The 20,436-nt window shown below is 42.0% G+C and overlaps 1 protein-coding gene across 1 annotated transcript in view; it reads right to left on the bottom strand.

Annotated features, from left to right (window-relative positions):
- Nucleotides 1-20,436, bottom strand: part of HTT (huntingtin) — a 990,576-nt gene that overhangs the window by 217,314 nt on the left and 752,826 nt on the right. The window contains exons 52-53 of the mRNA XM_030191138.1: nt 5,615-5,802; nt 2,259-2,385 (exon numbers count right to left, since the gene is read on the bottom strand). Coding sequence (XP_030046998.1) covers nt 2,259-2,385; nt 5,615-5,802 — 315 coding nt within the window. The remainder of the gene's footprint in view (nt 1-2,258; nt 2,386-5,614; nt 5,803-20,436) is intronic.

The raw sequence follows: 20,436 nt of genomic DNA, 5'->3' as shown, positions 1-20,436 counted from the left end.
TAGTATTTTTGGAAAGCGTGAACAAACGCTTCACATCCACATGTTCCACTCCACTCATTATTTTATATACCTCTATCATGTCTCCCCTCATCCGTCTCTTCTCCAAGCTGAATAGCACTAGCCTCCTTAATCTTTCTTCATAGGGAAGTCGTCCCATCCCCGCTATCATTTTAGTCGCCCTTCGCTGCACCTTTTCCAATTCTACTATATCTTTCTTGAGATGCGGCGACCAGAATTGAACACAATACTCAAGGTGCGGTCACACCATGGAGCGATACAACGGCATTATAACATCCTCACACCTGTTTTCCATACCTGGGTATCGAGAGTGAGGTTTCGATCAACAGTAACTCCGAGAATTTTCAGGTTTTGTGAGACAGGAAGAGTACAGTATGGTGTGATTATGGTAGAGAAGTTTTTTGTGTTATGTTGGGAGGTGAGTACAAGACTTTGAGGCATATTTTCAAAGCCCTTAGCCTTCCAAAGTTCCATAGGTTTCTATGGAACTTTGGAAGGCTAAGTGCTTTGAAAATATGCCTCATTGTGTTTTTTCTGCACTAAGTTTTAGTTGGAATGCATCCGCCCAGGTGTGTATGATTTGGAGGCTTTGGTTGATCTCGTTGGTGATTTCATTTAGATCATGTTTGAACGGGATGTAGATTGTGACATCGTCTGCATATATGTAAGGATTGAGGTTTTGATTGGCTAGAAGTTTGGCTAACGGTATCATCATTAGGTTGAATAAGGTTGGTGAGAGGGGGGATCCTTGGGGTACTCCACATTCAGGTGTCCATGGGGGTGATCTGTCTGCGTGCGTTGTTACTTCTCACGCCTAGTGCCTAATCAATCACTAACACAGCACTAACACAGATTGCTCAACAATTACTACGGATTCTTTTCAATTCATATTAGGTAAATAATTCTTGTGGTCAGGAATCCTTTGAACCATTTGAGAACTGTGCCTCCTACTCTGAAGTATTCTAGTATATGTATATGTATTCTATGATTCACCATGTCAAACTGATTATAATCTATGCATATTAAAAGTCACTATGACCATGAAGACTACCTTCTCATTCATCCACCCATGATTTACAGGAAGAGTAGCCATAACCATAAACCAATGCCCAGCACAAAGGTTTACAACATCTCCCCTTACACATTCACACCACCCATTCATCCACATTCTGCATGGGAATCTGTCTCTCCCAGCTTTTGCTTTCATTTCTAATGTTGTACAGAGAACAACTTTATAAAATCAAAACAAAGTAACTTTTCACTCTTGAGGAAATAGGCACAGAAGGGCATTTAGAAGCCAGTACCCTCATGAGGCCCCCACATACTGTACCAGCCTTCTGTGGCACCTAAGATGTTATACTCCTCTAGCAAACTAACACTCCGGTTTACTAAGCAGCGTTGGGGGCTGTCAGTACGCTAGTGCCGACACTGCCCATTCACTTTCAATGGTCCATGTTGGCGCTAGCGCTGCTTCATAAACAGACCCCTAAAGTGTGGCTCCGACTGAAAGTGCCATGTTCAGGTTATTACTACTCTAGTGGAAGGGTTGGGAGTGGTCCATTCTGCTCCCGCCTCATCTTGCTCTAGGTTTCAAAATGGCAGATATGAGCCCTGGCAGCAGCGATAAGTTATTCACAGTTATGACAGCTAGCATGCAGCACCCACCCATGTGCTAGCTGTCACAGCTGGCCATGCCCTGTCACTGCCCAATTACTGCCACTATCCATGCTAAGCAACTAGGACAGGTTTTTTTTTTTTTTTGTGCTGGCTGGTTTCAACACTCAGTAGCTGTTAGTGCAGGTCCACACTAATGTCTACAGCACAGTAAACAGGCCTCTCATAAATTATTTGCCATAGTCTTCATTATCAGTACTAAATACAGTGGAGAAATCTAAAAATATTTTCTATTCACATTTATTTTTAAAGTTTGAAGTTTACTAGAATAAAATAAGTGAACCATTATCAAACCTCTAATTTTCAGAAGCTATATAAAGTTCACCTTTCATCTTGGCTTTTCTCTTTTTTTTTAATATTTTCAAAGGAGGACAGGGTTTGGTGAAGTTTTAGTATATTGTCTAAACTGAAATATTTTACACCAACTGAAAAGCGATGGAAACATATTTAGAGAAAAAAAAATGCTAATTCAGTTCCAACCAAGATAAACAGTGTTCTTAAGCACTGAAAAATCTGTTTTCCATTTCCTCCAGAACGCGCTATATTTGATATTTTACAAAACCTACCTAATGTGTTTATGCGATATATAAATTCTTTAAATATCTCTTTTTCTTGAAGGAATTCAACAGGGATTTCAGGAAGAGCTGTACCAAATTCACCTCCAGGTTTAGGTGACCAACCAAGTTTCCAGACCTGTAAAACACAAAATAATAAAACAGAACCTAAATTGCCAGCATTATAAATAGAACACAAGGGCTGGATTAGTGGGCCAGAAGCAATGCTCTGCATCACAGTGCAGAACACTCCCAGGGCCAGCTTCTACTCCCTAGGTTGGTCCAGGATGCTGTGGCAGTGTTATTCAGAGTGGGAGGGGAGGAGCCTGAGTCAATACTCAATGGCAAGGTCTACTACCTAGACTCAAGATGTTTGTGTACTAAGTTCTTGAGGAAGACATTCTCTTTAGCACGCGATTTAGGTCTGGGCACTGCAATGATTGGGCTAGGTGGGAGATGGTTGTAAAAAGAGGAGGGCTCCCTCCCAAGCAATTGTGAATAAGGACTCATGTGGCTGCAATCCAAGACAGTCCAATTCAAATCAGGCTAGAAGTCCAAAATATTGAAACTGCTAAACAAAAAAAAAAAAAAGGAAAGAAAACAAACTTATCAACAGAACAAGTATAATTTTACTCTGTTTGAGCCTGATTAATATTTAAATGCAGATCCTCAATGGAAAGTTTACAATTCCCTGTAAAAGTCTCACAAACTTATACATTTTTCACATTCTGCTGTCTAAAAAATACAATTCAACATGCACTAAAGTAGGAGTTTGTTTCACTGATCTACAGTATACAAACACACTCTACATTTTCAATAAGAAAGAACTATAGAAATCTACAAAAGTAATTAAGAATAATAAACAAAAAAATTCTTGGTTGCATAAGTCTTCATACTTCATGAATCAATACTTGTGGGAAAACCGTTTGGAGCAAGACACAGTAACACAGTAAGGGCTCCTTTTACTAAGCGGCAGTAAGCCCAACGCAGTATACTGCTCGCTATGCAAGAAGTACTGCTGGGCTACGCCTAGTGCCTAATCAATCACTAACACAGCACTAACACAGACTGCTCAACAATTACTACGGATTCTTTTCAATTCGTATTAGGTAAATGAGACTTTTATTAGAGGTTCTCTTTAAATGAAGAGTGTATAAGTCATTATTGTCCAAGATACACAATGATTAAGAAACATACACAATGATTAAGCTATATAACTGAAGAGAAACAATAATAAAGAAATATCACCTCACTGGTCATGCACCACTCTCTTGACCAGGAGAAGCAATAATAAAGAAAGAAATATCACATATATATATATACATACATCACATTACTAGTCATGAATCACTACATCCAGGCTCTTGTCATCAGCTGGGGGGGGGGGGGGGGGGGGCATTTACAGTGATAGCCAGGAGTCTCTAGACCTTGGAATACAGTCCCCTGCGCAGTACATACGTTTACTCACAATTTTGCTGTCAGAGATTTCCCTTTTTATTAGGCTTAGAACTCATGCTCTGAGCTAAGGAAAATTACAGAACGCTTGAGAATTTCTGTTTAGGTTAACAAGCCATACAAAATATGCTTGAGAATGTGGGAATGTGGTCACATGTTTCTCTGTCCAGGTGGCCAGCCTGAACTCGAAACATGCTCCACCTCCCCCTGCACATACCAAATTAATTAGAGATGTGTCCTATCTTTTTCCATATTCCAAATCATTTTCACACAAACATAATTACGTTTAATCAAAAATACAGACCCAGAGTGCACTGTTGGTCACTCAGACAGAGCTGAAAATCAATCTTTAAAATCCTTCCATTACACACACACTCTGACAGGTATTGAGGAAGTGGCTCTGAAGCAGAAAAGACTTCTCTCCAAGTGATGCTTCTCAGAATCAGCGTCTGAGTCTTTCATCAAGACCCGTTGCAAAGACCTGACCCTTTGGAGGAGTACAGACTGGTCAACATGATCTAAACAGCTGAGCCTGCTCCCCTAAGTCCATGAAGCTGGGTCGATCTACTTTATTAATAATGGACCACGAGAGACTTGTAAGATGCTCACAGCAGTGGCATTACAAGACCTATCATTTTGGGTGGGCCCAGTTAGGATGGGTGGCCCTATCAAAACTCCCTCACCTTTTGTCCTGCATCTCTTTCCATCTTCTCTGATCCCAGATCCAGGATTAGCCCCCACCCCCATTCTACCGCAGCATCTTTGCCAGCACAGGAGCGAAGCACCTCCGTTGCCTGCCCCAGCCTCACAGGCATCCCTCTGCCATGTCCAAGAAACAGGAAGTGACATCAGTGAGGGCAGGATGCAGTAGAGGGAAGCCTGTGAGGATGATGCAGGCAGTGCAGTGAAGATGCTGAGGTACCTCAGAAAGTAAGGGGGAGCTACCGGGTACAGGAGGGGAATGCCGGATCCCAGGGTGGGATAGGAGAACAGGGTGGCTGTCACTGAACATTTTTCGTGGGCCAGTCAGGATGGGTCTGAGCTAAGAATGGATGAGCCTGTGCTACACCAAATGTATCACAGTTCAGTATTTCATTCCCATACTGTGCAAGAAATATTTTCCCCGCTGTTTAAGGATGATTGGGTTTGCTTGTGGCTAGTGCAAGCCAGAAAATCACAGACAAGTGGTGTTCTGAGAGCCCCAAACAGCAGCCCAGAATCCTGTTAGAATGATGGGGAGGCAAAAGAGCTCTAGTGGAGATGGGCCAATCCTCCTTTGGCCGCGTGAGAAAAGCATGGCCTGAACACAAAATGGCTGCCATTCTCACCTAAACCACAGCAGGAGCGGTGGTCATCTCAGCATCCTCACCAAACCTTTGCATGGATCCCATACCTCTCTTATCTTACCTAGACTACTACAACCGAGTCTTGTACTGAACCATCACTCTCCTCTTTAATATTCATATATATGTATATATTTCTGTAGCACCACATGTATATCACTATATATATGTGGTGCTACAGAAATAAGTATTAGTAGTAGAATCAAACTTAAGTATAAAAATAGCTGAGAACTGTATGGCCAAGCATTGAAGAACAAGACTCATTAGCACGGTTGCCTGGATTTTTGTCATAGGCTGTAAGATCAACTGTGCACTTCATTTTACCAAATCAGAAAGGTAGGCAAAAAGCTTCTCCCCGTTAGGACAAAATACTCAAGGAAAAATCCTTGAGCAGATGCCACAACCAGATATGAGCTGATCTTTCCTAAAGCAGAGATAGCATTCACATGGTAATCCATGGAAGAAACTTCTAAAATGCATTGGAACTTACAATCATATAATGAAGATTAGGATACACATTTACAGTTCTCAAATTATTATCTAGAGAAAATAATTATAGAAACCACTTACCAAAGGAGGCACTCTTGTGTAGCTATTAACCAGTGGTAATCTAGCCAGGCTTACAATAATATTCCTAAGGACAGGCGTGAGGAATGCTGCAATACTGTTGTTTCTCTTGTGCCCAAAAGATAGAACAGTCTGTAAACTATCCACCATCTCAGCCATTATTTCACACGCTGCTGTGATGTACTTTGGTTCTTGGTAAGGAGAAAACAAAACAACATTCAATAAATATATACATGAGCAAGCTACAAATATAATGATCATAGGTGCATTTAAAATGCATTTTAAAGGCCAGTATGATGGGAGAGGTCTAACTTTGGTTCTTAACTCAGATATCTATTCCCTGAATCATTCAGGGTTGAAGATGCTGAGAAGCAGCATCTATAGCCCCTGGGTGAGGGAGCCCCGTCATCGTATAGTGGCAAAACTTAGTAGCTGGATTTAGGCCCCATAACTGCAGAATTCTGGAACAAGCCCCCAGTAGAGGACTGCTACTACAAAAACTGAGTTAAATTAAGAGAACGAAATGTAAAATAGGTAAAAAAACAAAACAGCTTAGGTAATTGTGAATGAAGCCTCACAGTGCCATATTCTAACAAGGATGCAACTAACGTGGAAGGCGAAATGAGCAAGAAAACAAAAATAGCTATTTGGCCAAACAGGTAGGGTAAGCATGCAGAACATAGTTCATTCATGTAATTCTTTCCAACTTCTCTGCATGTAAATGAATTTGTGAGCGTGTGGGGGGAGGGAGAGGTATACATATTTGTGTGTGCGCTTATTCTTTCTGTGTCTCTGTGATCAGGAGTGGAGAACAGGGCAGGAGAGGACAGTAGCCTAATGGTTAAAGCAGTGGGCTTGAGAACTAGGGGATCCTGATTGAAATCCAACTTGTGGCTCATTGTGACATTGGGCAGGTCACTTAACCCTCCATTGCCTCAGGTACAAACTTGGATTTTGGATTCTGAGCCCTCCAGGATCAGAAAAATACCTTTTGTACCCAATGTACACCGCTTTGATAGCTTTCAGGCAGTATCTAAAAATTATATCTTGCCTGATAATTTTCTTTCCTTTAGTCGCAGCAGATGAATCCAGAGACTTGTGGGTCATGACCACCTACCAGCAGGTGGAGATAGGGAGCACTGAACTGATCTCTGTCTTATAGGACAGAATGCTCCTTGGCCAGTTAGTATTTCTCATAACATAGTAGAAGGAAACAGGAATTATAACATTTCTCCATCCCCACAATATTCCAACCATCGACATAAGTACGTAAGTATTGTCACACAGACAGACCAACAGTGGCCAATCCAGGTCACAAATACCTGGCAAGATCCCAGAAAAGCTCAATACATTTTATGCTGCTTATCCCAGAAATAGAACATATGGTACTCTGTGCTTCTAATTACTAATTTGTGATGGGAAAGTCTTATATGGTCACTTAGGCAACTTTTTAATCACCAAAAGGTGAGCCTGTACTTCGTGACTATGTATAATCATCGACTGCCCCCAGCCTTCCCCAGTGCAATCTCAACATACAAAATTGTTGTGCTCTACACTTAATTCTTATTTTACTTTTATCTTTCTTTTGTTTTTTTTTCACTTTCCTTTTTTCTTTATTTTTGCGTGCACTAGAGGCTCAATCGCTTGCCATAGCTACAGCACTAGTACTTTAATTTCTCTTGAATGCAGGAAGCGATTCAATGTCTTCCACCTATATGTAGCCACAGTCTTCACAGTGTCAGGCACATCTCTCTCAGTATTGTGCGTTAACGAACTGACTGCGGTTGTACATTCAGTGAACAGTATTGAAGATAAATCTGTGTCACTTATCTGTACTGAGTCTCAGGTATACTTATGGTCCCGACAGGAGCCTGTTTCGTGTTGATTTCATCAAGGAATTTTACCTCCCTAGCGTGACTCGATGTTACATTTACCCAGTCAATATCGGGGTAATTGAAATCACCCATTATTATTGTGTTGCCCAGTTTGTTAGCTTTCCTAATTTCCAATAACATTTCTACATCCGTCTGTTCATCCTGGCAAGGTGGACGGTAGTACACTCCTATCACTATCCTTTTCCATTTTACACATGGAATTTCAATCCACAGAGATTCCAAGATGTGTTCTGTTTCCTGTAGAATTTTCAACCTATTTGATTCAAGGCCCTCTTTAACATACAATCCAGCTCATTTTTGAAAGGGATCGCCGGTGATCTTCCGACACAAATCAGGAGATCGCTGGCAATCTCCTGATCCCGGCCAAATCGGTATTATCGAAAGCCAATTTTGGCCGGCCCCAACTGCTTTTTCGTTGCTGCGCCGACCAAACTTCAAGGGGGCGTGTTGGTAGGATAGCGAAGGCTGTACGGGGGCGTGGGTACGGTATGGCCAGCTTCACCTTATAATGAAAAAAAAAATGGCCGGCTCGAACGAGCATTTCGCCGGCCGGACTTGGTCCATGTATTTTTAGGACCAAGTCTGAAGAAAGTGCCCCAACTGACCAGATGACCACGAAGGGAAGCGGGGATCACCTCTCCTTACTCCCCCAGTGCTCACCAACCCCCTCCCACATTAAAAAAGAAAAAAACAAACTTTTTTGGCCAGCCTCTATGCCAGCCTCAAATGTCATACCTAGCTCCATGACAGCAGTATGCAGGGCCCTGAAGCAGTTTTTAGTGGGTGCAGTGCACTTCAGGCAGGTGGACCCAGGCCCATCCCCCCTACCTGTTCCACTTGTGGTGGTTAATGTTGAGCCCTCCAAAAACCCCCAAAACCCACTGTACCCACATGTAGGTGCCCCCCTTCACCCCTTAGGGCTATGGTAATGGTGTAGAGTTGTGGCGAGTGGGTTTTGGGGGGGATCTGGGGGGCTCAGCACCCAAGGTAAGGGTGCTATGCACCTGGAAGCTATTTTTTTTATTTTTTTAAGTGCCCCCTAGGGTGCCCGATTGGTGTCCTGGCATGTGAGGGGGGCCAGTGCACTACAAATGCTGGCTGCTCCCACGCCCAAATGCTTTGCATTTTGCCGGGTTTGAGATGGCCGGGCCCGGTTTCCATTATGGCTGAAAAACGAAGCCAGCCATCTCATATAAACCCGGCAAGCGATTTGGCCGGCGCCAAGCATATTTTGAAAATACGCTTGGCCCGCCTCATCGCGGAGCCGGTCCCGAAGATGGCTGGCCATCAATTTGGCCGGCGCCGTTCGATTATGCCCCTCAATGCTACCCCCCTCCACCAATTCGGATCCACCCTATCACTACGATATAATTTGTACCCTGGTATGACAGTGTCCCACTGGTTATCCTCCTTCCACCAGGTCTCAGAGATTCCTATTATATCTAATTTTTCATTTAGTGCAATATAGTCTAACTCTCCCATCTTATTTCTTAGGCTTCTGGCATTCGCATAAAGACATTTGAAACTATGTTTGTTGTTCCGATTTACATCATGCTCAGTACTTGACTGTATTAAATTGCAATCTAGTCTGATTTTTATTTTTATTTAAGGACACCTAATCTACTACGGTCTCTTTTGCAACCTCACTATTGGGATACCAAAACAAGTTAATAATCACCCAAACAGGCTAACTCAGCATCAATTCAAACAGAGAGAACAAACTGACACAAATAACAGGAATTGAAATCCAGGGTGGACCCCTGGATTAATCTGCTGCAACTAAAGGAAAGAAAATTATCAGGTAAGACAATTTTTTGTTCCCTAGTGTCAGCAGCAGATGAATCCAGAGACTTGTGGGATGCAGCAAAGCAGTCCTTAAGCAGGGTGAGAAGCTAAACTCCCACGGAAAGCACTGATGCTCCAAACGAAGCATCTGACTATGCAGCGACATCCAAGCAATAGTGTATTGAAAAAGTACGTATTGAAGACCAAGTCACCGCCCGAAGGATTTCTTCACATGAAAAAAGGCGAGCTTCTGCCCAGAAGTTGACATGGCTCTGGTAGAATGAGCCTGAAGATGTGTCAGAACCATCAGGCAGATATGCAGACGTTGTAGTTTCTTTGACCAGCAAGCTAAAGTTGTTTTGGAGGCTGCACTACCTCTTCAAGACACCAAAAAGGATAAAAAAAAATCCAACTAGTGCAATTCATTGGTTACTTTCAGGTACTAGAGGAGAACCCAAAGAACATCAAGAGAATGCAGGTTATCAAATTCTTTCCTATAGTCCTCTTTCTGAAAGGAGGGAAGAAATAAGGGTTGATTGAGATGAAAGGAGGATATCATCTTAGGCAGAAAGAAAGGAACTCTGTGTATCGTTAAGCCTGCCTCTGAAAAAGCAGAGGAATAGATCCCAACAGGAGCAAGCCTGGATCTCCAAAATTCTACGTGCAGATGAGATAATGATAAGAAAAAGAGACTTACGGATCAGATCTTTCAGAGTAGCTTTCCTCAAAGGGTGCCTTCTGCATAACCCGAAGCACCAGATTCAGATTCCATTCGAAACACGGCTGGTGCAAGGGAGGTTTGAGAAGATTAACCTCTTTCAAGAAAAAAAAAAATGACATCAGGATGAAAGGTAAGGGAACAATTAAGTAGTCTGCCCCGATAACATGCAAGAGCTGCTACCTGCACTCGGAGAGAACAGTATGCTAGGCCTCTTTTCAGAATGACAAGATGTGTGGCAAAGAAGCATGAAAGGGAGACACAGTTGTTTTGGAGCACCAGTCCAAGGTGCTAAACTCTGGAATTTATTACCATTAGATTTAAAGCAAGTATTATCACTTTCTCTTTTTTGGAAATTTTTTAAAACCTTTATATATGAATCTTGAATGTTTTGATAGGTACATATAAGAGAATGGATTGTTTTTAACTTTTGTTATTTCCTCATGAGAAGAGTTTCTTTTTGTTTTTTTAATTTGTACACTGCCATGAAATCCTTTTTGGATAAATGTGCAGTATATAAAACATATATAGCATAGCATAGCAAATGTGCCAAACTTGAGCATATGTCGCAAAGGTATAGTGTTTCTTTGCCTGAAATAGATTTGCTATTACTTCATTAGAATAACCCTTTAACTTCACCCTCTCAATAGTCAAGCCATAAGACCAAAAGCGGGAGGAATCCTCCATCTGTATTGGACCTTGAAGGAGACTGTGACCGCAGGGGAGTCGAAAGGTTTGTCCACCAGTAACCAAACTAGATCCGCATACCTGAAAGCTATTGATGATTTAAATAACTTTTGCAAATCTCTGAAAACTCATCTCTTCCAAAAGGCCTACAAGGAAAATACATAGCCTACAAACTACCTCAACAAATCACACAATCACTACAGCTCACCTTTAACTTACCTAACACTTCCCGTCTATCCTCCCTTACCCAATCTTTAAACAATAAGAATTATACTTGTTATCATGAAATGAATATGCTTATCTTCTCTTACCAACATTCAAACTTTACGAATTGTACCTGTTATTACGAAATGATTATGTCATAACCACACTCTGTAAACCACTTTGAGCCTACAAATAGGTGGGAAAAAGTGGGATACAAATGCAATAAATAAAATACCATGGTCTTCTGGGCCAATCTGGAGCTATGAGGATCACAAGATCCCAATGAAAGAGAATCCAACATAACACCCTGCCTATCATTGGCCACGGGGGAAACACAGAAAGAAGAACGGACTCCAGCCACAGCTGAAGACGAGCATCCAGCCCCTTGGAACTGTACTCTCTTTTTCTGCTGAAAAACATGGGAACTTTGGCATTTCGGTGGATTGCCATAAGATGCATAGCCAGTGTCCTCCGTTCCAAATGACAAGCTGAAAGACTGCTTGTGATAGTTCCCATTCTCCCGGGTCCACCTGCACATTCTGCGTGCCCACTATGTGGTCTGCCAAAATCTGCTGCAGGTGAGACTCCACTCAGTGGACAAGAAGCTGAGCCTCCTTCACCAGAACAGAACTACAAGTGCCACCCTGACAATTGATGTAAGCCACTGCCATCATGTTCACTGACAGAATGCAGACTGGCTTGCCCTTCAAGAGGGACTGAAAGGCCAACAGAGCTTTGCATACCGCCCTGAGCTGCAAGCAACCGATGGGTCACTACGTCTCCATATCATTCCAGAGGCCCTGTGTGATGCAGTGGAGGGAGTTAGCCCACCCACCCCATGAGACTTGCATTTGTGATCACCACCATCTAAAACAGAAGAGTCAAAAGAGACACTTTTGAGAAGGTTGCCAGCTCGCAGCCAACCACGCCATACTGACCTTCACTGGAAATGTCCAACAAAGCTGAAGGTTGTAACGCTGAGAAACTGGAGAACAGCAGCACATCAGTGATTGCTGAAGAGGCCGCATGTGAGCTGTGGCTCATGGCACTACCTCCAAGGTTGCCGCCATGGATCCCAACACTTGGACATAATCCCAGACGTGCAGAAGAGGAGTTTGAAGCAAAAGCCAAATCTGATTCAGAAGTCTGATGCGTCTCTGATCTGGTTAAAAACACCTTGGCGTAAGGGCCTTGGCCTTTTGTGCAGGTACTGGGATTATCATCCCTAAGTGGAGCAATGACTAGACTAGAGTGCTCTGCTGTATGTTTGTGCAAAGCTCTGCACAGGGACTACAAGAAAAAATCTGCAAATGGAGAGGCAAATTCTAATTTGTAACTGTCTTGAATATTAGCTGTAGCAATCCAGGCCCAGTCCTCATAGAATTGGAATAGTGAACCCCTGATTACAGATGAAGAGTGAACCGGCACCCCATCATTGTGAGGGCTGAGTCGAGGAGGAGGATCTGGAAGCTTGGGTGGCAGCCCGCTTGTCAGTCTAAAAGGGCTGCTTCTGCTGATATCTGGACCAAGCAACATACCTTCAGACCCCTGAGAAGAGAGCTTTAGCAAAAAAGCTCTATGCAATAGCAATACATATTCTGGGGGGGAAAATACAGCTCCTGAGCCCCCCCCCCCCCCCCCCCCCCCCCCCCCCAGAAGCAGAGACTGGGAGTGGCTGTAAAATCAACTCCAGAGACTATGGGCATAAGAAAATCTAAAGTTGTGGCCGGAAGAGCAGAAGCAGTAGCCACAGGAACAGAATCTCGCAGTTGCAAAATAGCCACAGGAGACTTACCAACCCAAGTAATCTGAGAACAATGTGGTTGTGAGTTCCCCACGTGGGAAACAGTTCCTCATCTAGTACAGCTCTGTCTGACAAAGTAGAGCTGACGCAACCTCACAGACACTATCCAGACGCTGCTCTTCACTTTCCACAGCGGAGCAGCGTTCAACAACCGCAGTGACCATAAAATTAAAACTGAAAGCAAAACCACAACTTTACCAGCAGAGCTAGAAATTTTAAAAGAGACATACATCCCTGTGATGAAAATTCAATTTGGGGTGTCCTGCTTGATGCAGAACTCACACCTTTTCCAAGTCTGAACCCAAAGTACTGCAGAAGTGCTCTTCTCCCCTGAAGCAAATGCCCATCTTATTTTTTTTTTTTTTTTTTTTTGGTAGAGAGGAAGGAGAAGGGAGGAAGGTCTGGAGAGGGGTTAAGGGTGGGGGATGGACCTGGAATCAACAGGTGTACCCCCCTAAAGCCTGTACTGCTCAGCCAGGGCACCTCAAACCTTCTCTGAACTAGGAAACCCAGAACAGGAGATGCAATCAGATGAGACCAGGAGCTTGGGAGAAACCATCCAACGTCTGCTGAAGACAGAAAATACTGACTGGCCAAGAAGCATTTTGTCCTATAAGACAGATTTCAGTTCAGTGCTCTCTGTCTTTGAATTCATCTCCTGCTGATGGTAAGGAAATAAGAACTTAAATATATAAAAGGGGAAGGCAGTTTGAAAGGTGCATTCCTAATGACTGCTACAATGAATCCTCTGCCCCCACTGCCTTCCTCCATCCTACAGTCTCTGCTCCCAGTTACAATAGAAGCAGGCAGGGCACATCTCACAGGGACCATCTAAACATATGGACAAAAAGTACTGTTTTAATGGAATAGAATTTTAAAAGATTGCTTTTCAATCCTGTCTTGTACGACCATTGCACCTGGGGTCTGTGCTGTTGATTAGAAGTAATTCTGTTTCATCTATTAAGTGCTATCTTAAAGGATTGCTTTTCTATCCTGCTTTTGTCCGATAATACCCTTTGAAATATTGTTTTTCTGACCGAAAGTAAATTTCCTTGTGAATATAAAAATAAGTTGGAATGTGAAAGATAAGGCATGTCTCTAACCGATTCAGTTTGTGCAGGGGGGAAACAGGATATGCTCGAAGCCAAGAGACGAACCACCTGGCCAGTGGGCTGTTTACTTGGGCCGGAAGCATGTGATTGCATCCTCATGTGCATTCTGTAACTTTCCCTTGGAGGCGTTCCTGTAACTTTCCATAGTTTTGGACATGAGATCAGCGCCTAATAAAAAGGGACGGCTTGTCACAGCATGGTGGGGTTCATCTGTGAGCAACGTAGGGCTTTGCAGAAATCTGTTGTTCCTGGTCCAAAAAGCTCCTAGCTCTGTCGCTGTGTGTCGGGCCCTCCTCAGCTGATGATAACGAGAGCTTGGATAATGGAGATCAGTGATGATTGTATGTATAGTGTAATTAATGATTATATGGCTAATCATTGTGACTGTCTGTTTCCCTGGTCTAAAGAACTCTTTGCATTGCTTAGATGTAGAGACCAGTGACGTCATGATTGTTTATACTGCTAACCATTGTGTTTCTAGAGCTAATTGTTGTATATGTGCTAACCATTATATATGTATATTAACCAATTGTAGAATCTAGCTTCCTCTAATAAAGGTTTCATTACGAATCCAAAAGAATCCACGGTAATTATTGGGCAGTCTGTTTTAGTGAGACAGGCAATAAATCCATAGCAGATCAACTGTATATACTAATCTGCCAATTGCTTACTCCAGTGGCATAGACAGAACACCACTGGAGGAGGGGGGTGCTATGATAACTATGGGTGGGCAATAGGCACTCCATTCATGTCTCCCTTTTCCTCTTCCCTCCCTCAAATTCAAATTTACCTTAGCTGGCAAGGATCCCCAAGCCCTGCTAAATGTACAAATCCAGAGCCAGCCTTAATCCCTAAACTGCAGCTGTCTGTGGCTCAAAGTGAACCGAGCATTTGCACGGCACTGGCGTTAGCGACAGCTAATAGCCTTGGTTTGGGGGATTGAAGCCGGATCCAGATTTCTACAGCTGGTGCAGCTTGGGGATCCCTGTCAGCTATAAAAAGGTGTGCTCGACCAGCTGCTGTATGGGCCTGAGGCAAAAGTGATGGTCCTAGCCCATATGTGGTTATAATCTGGTTCTGCCCATGGCAACAGATGTTAACTTGAAAATATATAGAAACTAATAAGAAAACTGTACAAGTAGTTTCCAAAGTTGAACTAACAAGGAAACTAATGAGATAAGGGGATAGGGAATTATTTAAACTCACTGTGGGGGTTTTCATATGTTTGTGCATGTATCTAACTATTTATAAAAAAAATGTATATACCTTCTCCTTGCCATCGCAAAATACCAATCAAGATGGTGTACAATCATAAAACATTAAAACCCCTACTTAATATATCAAGAAAACAGTAGTACTTTCACTACTGTCCTAAACAGCAAGCCCAACTCCTCCCCTCTAAGCTTATCAGGCAACTTATTCCACTCCAGCACAGTCTTTATCCTAAATGTTCTCTCTTTCTCCATACCTCTTTTTTCATAACAGCTGCATTAGGAAGCAACAAAAGACCTCTAGAGGTCTATGCTAATCAAAATGCTAGCAACCATGGCTGATCACCATGCACAGCCTTAAATGTCATCCAAAGCAATTTAAACGCACATCTTTCCTGCATCCAACTGTCTAAACAAAAGAGCTGCTTTTCTCCTCCCAATCTGACAAATATCTAGCTAGTCAATTTTGAGCTACTTGCAATTTTTATAATAAAATATTCAGCAAACCCAAGAAATTACTGTATCGCAGACACAGTTGAAAACAAGTGAAGAGACCTACCCATGCAACTGTTTACCCCCTAGGAATGATGCTTTTTGCATATCTAGATCTTCTAAGGCAGGAGGCAGTCTAGCTGTAGTCTATTTGACAGACAATACTAACTGAAGCTCCTTCCTCCTTTTCTTATCCAGAAATGCAAGTTTTGAGGATTTCAGCACCCTTTCTTCTTTTTTTAATTGTTGTTTTATTGTCCACCGCCCTTAACCGCTACCCAGTGGGACTTATGTTTTCAGGTTATCGCTGAAGCTACAGTTAATTTTCTGCATCTTTTAATTTTAGGTGATTGTCCTCACCACCCACTTGTAAATGAATTTCTCTCATTGTTATCAGAGCTCAATTTGACACAATGGTTATCTTTTCCTATGCACTTAGCAGGACATACCTTAGATCTGGTTCTTACATTTGACACTCTCCTGTTATTCCTTTTTAAAAAATATTTATACAATATATTATACATTCAATAATCCAAACTGAATAACAAGAAATAGAATTGAAACAAACAGGAAATACACACACACACACACACACACACACACACACACACACATATATATATATATATATATATATATATATATATATATATATATATATATATATATATATATATATATATATATATAAAAAGAGGAAATAACAATCAAATATTAGTACACAATAGAAGGACCAAGAATAAGTTAAAGCAATATAGAAAAAGAAAAAAAATTTGTATCATATAGAGGCAATGGAGTGAATATATAGCAAGCTGGTTAAGGATTAACTATGGGAACTGGCAAAACATTTAGTGAGCCTTCTCCATAATAAAAAATGAATCCTAAAGTTCTTCAGGGATGAGGGAAAGAGAACACTATACAGTACAAAACAGAAACAAGGAAATTAAAAAAAAAAAATTCAATTGTCCCACCCAAAACCAGGACTTAAGGTTTTAAGGCCTTCTTCTGAGCTGGGTCCAAAAAAGGAATCAGGGAAAAACACTGAACAATTACTACTACTACTACTAACTAGCATTTCTAAAGCGCTACTAGGGTTACGCAGCGCTGTACAATTTAAACATAGAAGGACAGTCCCTGCTCAAAGAGCTTACAATCTAAAAGACAAGAGAACAATCTAAAGACAAGTGAACAATCTAGAGGACGAGTGAACAGTTAATCTGATAGGGTGGATAGATTGGGGCATTCTATATATCTCGAGCGGTTAGGCGCCGAAGGCAGCATTGAAGAGGTGAGTTTTAAGCAGAGATTTGAAGATGGGTAGGGAGGGGGCATGGCGTATGGGTAAAGGAAGATTGTTCCAGGCATAGGGTGAGGCAAGGCAGAATGAGCGGAGCCTGGAGTTGGCAGTGGTGGAGAAGGGTACTGAGAGAAGGGCTTTGTCCTGTGAGCGGAGGTTACGGGCGGGAACATAGGGGGAGATGAGGGTGGAGAGGTAGTGAGGAGCCGCAGACTGAGTGCATTTGTAGGTAAGGAGGAGGAGCTTGAATTGTATGCAATATCTGATCGGAAGCCAATGAAGTGATTTGAGGAGAGGGGTGATATGAGTATATCGGTTTTGGCGGAATATAAGACGTGCCGCAGCGTTCTGAACTGATTGAAGGGGGGATAGATGGCTGAGTGGGAGGCCGGTGAGGAGTAAGTTGCAGTAATCAAGGCGAGAGGTAATGAGAGCGTGGACGAGAGTTCTGGTGGTGTGCTCAGAGAGGAAAGGGCGAATTTTGCTGATGTTGAAGAGGAAGAAGCGACAGGTCTTGGCAGTCTGTTGGATATGCGCAGAGAAGGAGAGGGAGGAGTCGAAGATGACTCCGAGGTTGCGGGCAGATGGGACGGGGAGGATGAGGGTGTTATCAACAGAGATAGAGAGTGGAGGAAGAGGAGAAGTGGGTTTAGGAGGAAAGACGAGGAGCTCGGTCTTGGACATGTTCAGCTTCAGGTGGCGGTTGGACATCCATGCCGCAATGTCGGATAAACAGGCCGATACCTTGGCCTGGGTCTCCGCGGTGATGTCAGGTGTGGAGAGGTATAGCTGGGTGTCATCAGCATAAAGATGATACTGAAAACCATGAGACGAGATCAGCGAGCCCAGGGAAGAGGTGTAGATTGAGATGAGAAGGGGTCCAAGGACAGATCCCTGGGGAACTCCAACAGATAGTGGGATGGGAGTGGAGGAAGATCCATGGGAGTGTACCCTGAAGGTGCGGTGGGAGAGATAAGAGGAGAACCAGGAGAAGACAGGGCCTTGGAACCCAAAAGAGGACAGCGTGGCAAGAAGTAAATCATGGTTGACAGTGTCAAACGCGGCGGAAAGATCGAGGAGGATGAGGATGGAATGCTCCCATAAACAGATCCATCACATGTTCAAGGCATAATTCCAACATCATAATCCAATCAGGTTCCAGCAGAAAGGTTAGCGATAAAGTTCTTAAGGTCATTAACTTCATACGAACTGTCCAAAACAAAGAGAAACTTTATTTTTCATGGACTCATCCTTTCTTGCCTTATAACAAAGCTGGATTACTGCAACATTATTTATTCTGGTCTTCCACATTCAGTACTGAAAAAATTGCAATCAATTCAAAATACAGCAGTCAGGTTATTATACTATTACAAAGAAATCTGATCATGGTACCTCTTTGTTTAAAAAAACAAAAAACACTGGCTACCTGTTGAAACAAGGGATCATTTATAAGATTATATTATTACTTTAAAGGCATTTAAGTTGGGTTTTCCAGACTACCTTGCCACTCTCATGAGTCCATATACATCACTACATGTTCTTCGCTCCATATATGATTACCCTTTACTTCTTCCAGGCCCTAAACAAGCACGAATTGAAATCATAAGACATAGTGCTTTCTATTATTTTAGCTCCTTCTACTTGGAACACGTTACCGTTAAGCATCCATAGTATCCCTCTTTGAAGTTTAAAACAGCTATTAAAACTTGGCTTTATGGCCACGCATTCAATATCTGGGTTCTTTTTCTCTATCTCTCTGGCACTGTATCTTTAGTAAGATATTTATTTGCTAAATTTCTAATCACTTGAATGTCAGTTGCCTAGGTGATGATTGAATCTGTCCCTTTGTATGGATGTATCCTGTCTTTTTAAACAATTTTTTTTTATTTATAATAATTTTCATATCTTTACAAGTCAAACACTTGTGTAAAGAAACACAGAATATTATTAACAAACAATTTTACAAAAAATAAAAGGCAATTAAATCATTAACTTTCTTAAACCACTTTAGTGTGTGTGTGTGTGTGTGTGGGGGGGGGGGGGGGGTGATTATAGAATAAAGGAGTAAAACAAGAAAAAAGAAAACATTTTAAATCAAGGCAGTGAATAGAGACTCTGCTTTTACATTATCTAATATTACTTAAGTCTTTTCAAATCCAGAAAAAATTTTAATTGTTCTGGCTCATAAAATATATACTTTCAGTCTCCAAGTCTTATCATGCATTTACACGGGTAAGCCAGGAAAAAAGTAGCTCCAAGATCAAGCACTTGTTTCATTTCTAAGAATATGTTTCTCCTCTCTTGGGTAACTCTGGTAACATCTGGGTAAATCCAAATTTTTTCACCCCCGAACAGGTCTTTAGAATGTTTAAAGTATAATCTCAAGATATTATTGAGATCCTGTTCAAATACAAAGGAGACCAATAATGTAGCTCTTTCCGATGAATTATCAATCGATTGTTCCAGAATTGCTGAAATATTATTTAAATCCATATTATCAATTTCAGTTCTATGTTCTCCGTCATTCTTACCAGGCCTTTTAGGAAGATAATAAATCTTGTTTATAGGAGGAATAGCATTTAAAGGAATTTTTAAATTTTCCAACAAAAATCTTTTGAATAGTTCTAGAGGTAATATTCCTGGTAATTTTGGAAAATTCAGTATACGAAAATTCAATCTCCTATTGTGGTTCTCAATCTGTTCAATTTTAATTTGAATAGCCATTTTGTCCTTTGCCACAACAGAGTTATAGTCTTGTATTTTATCTTTTTGCATCACATTAACATAGGATGTTAGATCTTCTTTCACAACTTCTACTGTTTTAGCCATTTCCTCAAACTTAAGAGATAATACTGAGATCTCATCTGAAGACTTTTGTAGAGTATTATCCATCAAATTCAGTTTTATCCAGATTTTTTCAAGACTTATCTCCATGGCTGGTCCCGAGGCTCTGACTAAATCTCGGACCTCATCTTCCAAGCGCTTCTGTCGTGATGCAGGGCCCACGCCAGACAGCTGTCCTTCTACACTTAAGGTAGTTTGGAGACTGTCTCCTAGCATCGTTGCTAACACTGGACGGCGGAATATTAGAATCTGAGGGCGGAGACAAAGATGTTTCCTGACCCAGCGCTGCTTCCGCTCCTTCGGTTAGCTGCGCAAAGAGTCTTGCCGCCCCCAGTTCACTTATTGAGGCTCTGGCGAGATAGCAATCGAGGCTTTGTTGGACTGGTGAGGAAGTCGAGGTAGGCGGGGGAACAAACCTCAAAGTTCCTTTCCTTTTAGTGTGAGGCATCGTAGCTAGAAGAAAAAGTTAGAAGCCCAGCAAAGCACAACCATCGTTCAACAAACGCCTTCACGTCGCCATCTTGACACGCCCCCCAACAATTGTACTTCCTTTCTTTTTCTTAATACTGGATTGGACATCGCTCAGCTCTGCGTGTCACTATGGCTGGTACAGAAAGTTTTAATAAACTGCAGTAGTCCAACACACTTCCTACCACCTGCAAATAGGGCCTCAATTTATGAACCACATTCAACTTCTCATAAAACTGATGCAATACTGCTATAACCTGCTTGTGCCCCACTCCCTTTTTCCAACCAAACCCCCAACATCTTCACAT

Source organism: Microcaecilia unicolor, chromosome 2 (assembly GCF_901765095.1).
Source record: "Microcaecilia unicolor chromosome 2, aMicUni1.1, whole genome shotgun sequence".
NCBI classification, from domain to species: domain Eukaryota; kingdom Metazoa; phylum Chordata; class Amphibia; order Gymnophiona; family Siphonopidae; genus Microcaecilia; species Microcaecilia unicolor.
Note: the sequence above shows the minus strand (reverse complement) of the source record. Positions and strands in the feature narration are given on the sequence as shown.